The sequence below is a fragment of the Physeter macrocephalus genome, chromosome 8 (assembly GCF_002837175.3).
Source record: "Physeter macrocephalus isolate SW-GA chromosome 8, ASM283717v5, whole genome shotgun sequence".
NCBI classification, from domain to species: Eukaryota; Metazoa; Chordata; class Mammalia; order Artiodactyla; family Physeteridae; genus Physeter; species Physeter macrocephalus.
In genome coordinates this window covers 48794428-48796407 of record NC_041221.1, presented here as the reverse complement: position 1 = coordinate 48796407, position 1980 = coordinate 48794428, and the positions used below count along the sequence as shown (strand labels likewise).

The window sequence follows — 1980 nt, the reverse complement described above, 5'->3', positions numbered from 1 at the left end:
AACAGAATCACATTTCTTATATTTGTTCTGCTTCCAGAAGATCCTGGTGGTAGTAGTTAGTAGCCATAACTACTTTAGTCTTGTAGTCTTGAGTACCTACTAGGTGTTAGGCCCCGTGCCAACCTTCACAGCAATCTTTCCTGTTAGCTAATGTTATTCCGATTTTATACATAAGAAAGTTGAAACCCAGGTTAAGTAACTTGGCCAAAAAGAAAAATTGATTTAAGTAGTGAAGAGCTAAGACTTCGACTCTCAGTGTAACTTCAAACAACACACTCTTTCTACTGCCTTTGTCCAATGTAAACTTAGCTTACTCTGAACTCAAAACATTTCTTTCCAAACTTCTCATTTGGCAATTAAAAATTTGCTATCGTATGATAATCCTTTGATCATTCTTTCTTATTCTCTGATTCTTGCATTGTTATGTAGCCATCTGCCTTTTTGTCTTCATCTGTCCAACTGTACTGAGAACCTATGACTGCAAAACCTGGATCCCCTATAAGTCTTAGGTGTTGCTACATCTCTATGGATACATCTCAATTTCTGAATTTTTGCCAAAGCATTATAGTTCCTTTGGCCCACGTGTGCTACATCACACTATCCCCAAGAAATTGAATTTACATTAATGGCCTTTATTTTCCACATTTGCTTTTACTCTTTTGCCAGTTATTTAATACCTTAATTTTTCAGTTCATAGATTATTATAATATCAAAAAGCCCCAATGCCTTCTTCTTTTTTTTTTTTTTTTTTCCGGTACGCGGGCCTCCCTCTGCTGTGGTCTCTCCCGTTGCGGAGCACAGGCTCCGGACGCGCAGGCTCAGCGGCCACGGCTCACGGGCCCAGCCGCTCCGCGGCACGCGGGATCTTCCCGGACCGGGGCACGAACCCACTGCATCGGCAGGTGGACTCTCAACCACTGCGCCACCAGGGAAGCCCCCCAATGCCTTCTTTAGCCTGTGATAGTCCAGGCTGTCTGGCAGATTTTCCAAGAAAATTGGTCACTGTAAATGAGGCCCTCCCTGTTCGTGTACCCCGAGGAGTCCCTAATAAATGGGAGCTCAACCCTATTCAGTGCTCTACTCACCAAGTGTCTGGAGAAGGAGGTCGTGGCAGTGTGCAGATACACACCCTGCCAGAATATCCCCCCTTGTTCTGTGGCCTTGATGCCACAGGAAGAGGAGCTGGATGACCAGAAAATTCAGGTGACTCCCCCAGGCTTCCAGCTCATCTCCTTGCCCTATGCTGATGACAAACGGAAGGTGCCCTTTACTGAAAAAGTCATGGCAAACCCAGAGCAGGTAGACAAGGTGAAGGCTATTGTTCAGAAGCTCCGCTTCAAGTACAGAAGTGACAACTTTGAGAACCCAGTGCTGCAGCAGCACTTTAGGAACATGGAGGCCTTGGCTTTAGATTTGATGGAGCCTGAACAAGCCATGGATCTGACACTGCCCAAGGTTGAAGTAATGGACAAAAGACTGGGCTCCCTGGTGGATGAGTTTAAGGAACTTGTCTACCCCCCGATTACAATCCTGAGGAAGAAGTTCTCAAGCGAAAACAAGATGATGAAAGTTCTGGAAGCAAAAGGCCCAAGGTGGAGTTATCTGAAGAGGAGCTAAAGGCTCATGTCAGCAAGGGCACACTGGGTAAGCTCACTGTGCCCACACTGAAGGAAGCCTGCAAGGTGTATGGACTGAAGAGTGGGACAAAGAAGCAGGAGCTGCTGGATGCTCTCACCAAGCGCTTCCAGAAGGCCTGACCAGAGACCATACAGTCATTTACCCTTCCACATGTTAGCCAGGCTACCTGGTTTTGTTTTTATCAAGTTAAAACATGTTTCTCCTGAGCCAGGAAGAGTCAGCCTGACAGAAGCCAAGGACTTTGTTTATGAGACTGTCAGTTGCCATGGAGACCCCATTGCCATCTCACTGTGCTGTGCCTTACTCTACTATCTGAATAAAGAGCCCTAACATTGTACTATT

At 45.9% G+C, this 1980-nt stretch overlaps 1 protein-coding gene across 1 annotated transcript; it reads left to right on the top strand.

Annotated features, from left to right (window-relative positions):
- The first annotated feature begins 1008 nt into the window (after positions 1-1008).
- Positions 1009-1757, top strand: LOC102982278 (X-ray repair cross-complementing protein 6-like). The gene is given in 2 exon segments (XM_055086885.1): positions 1009-1519; positions 1522-1757. Coding segments are annotated over 2 exon segments (747 nt in total).
- The last annotated feature ends 223 nt before the right edge of the window (positions 1758-1980 follow it).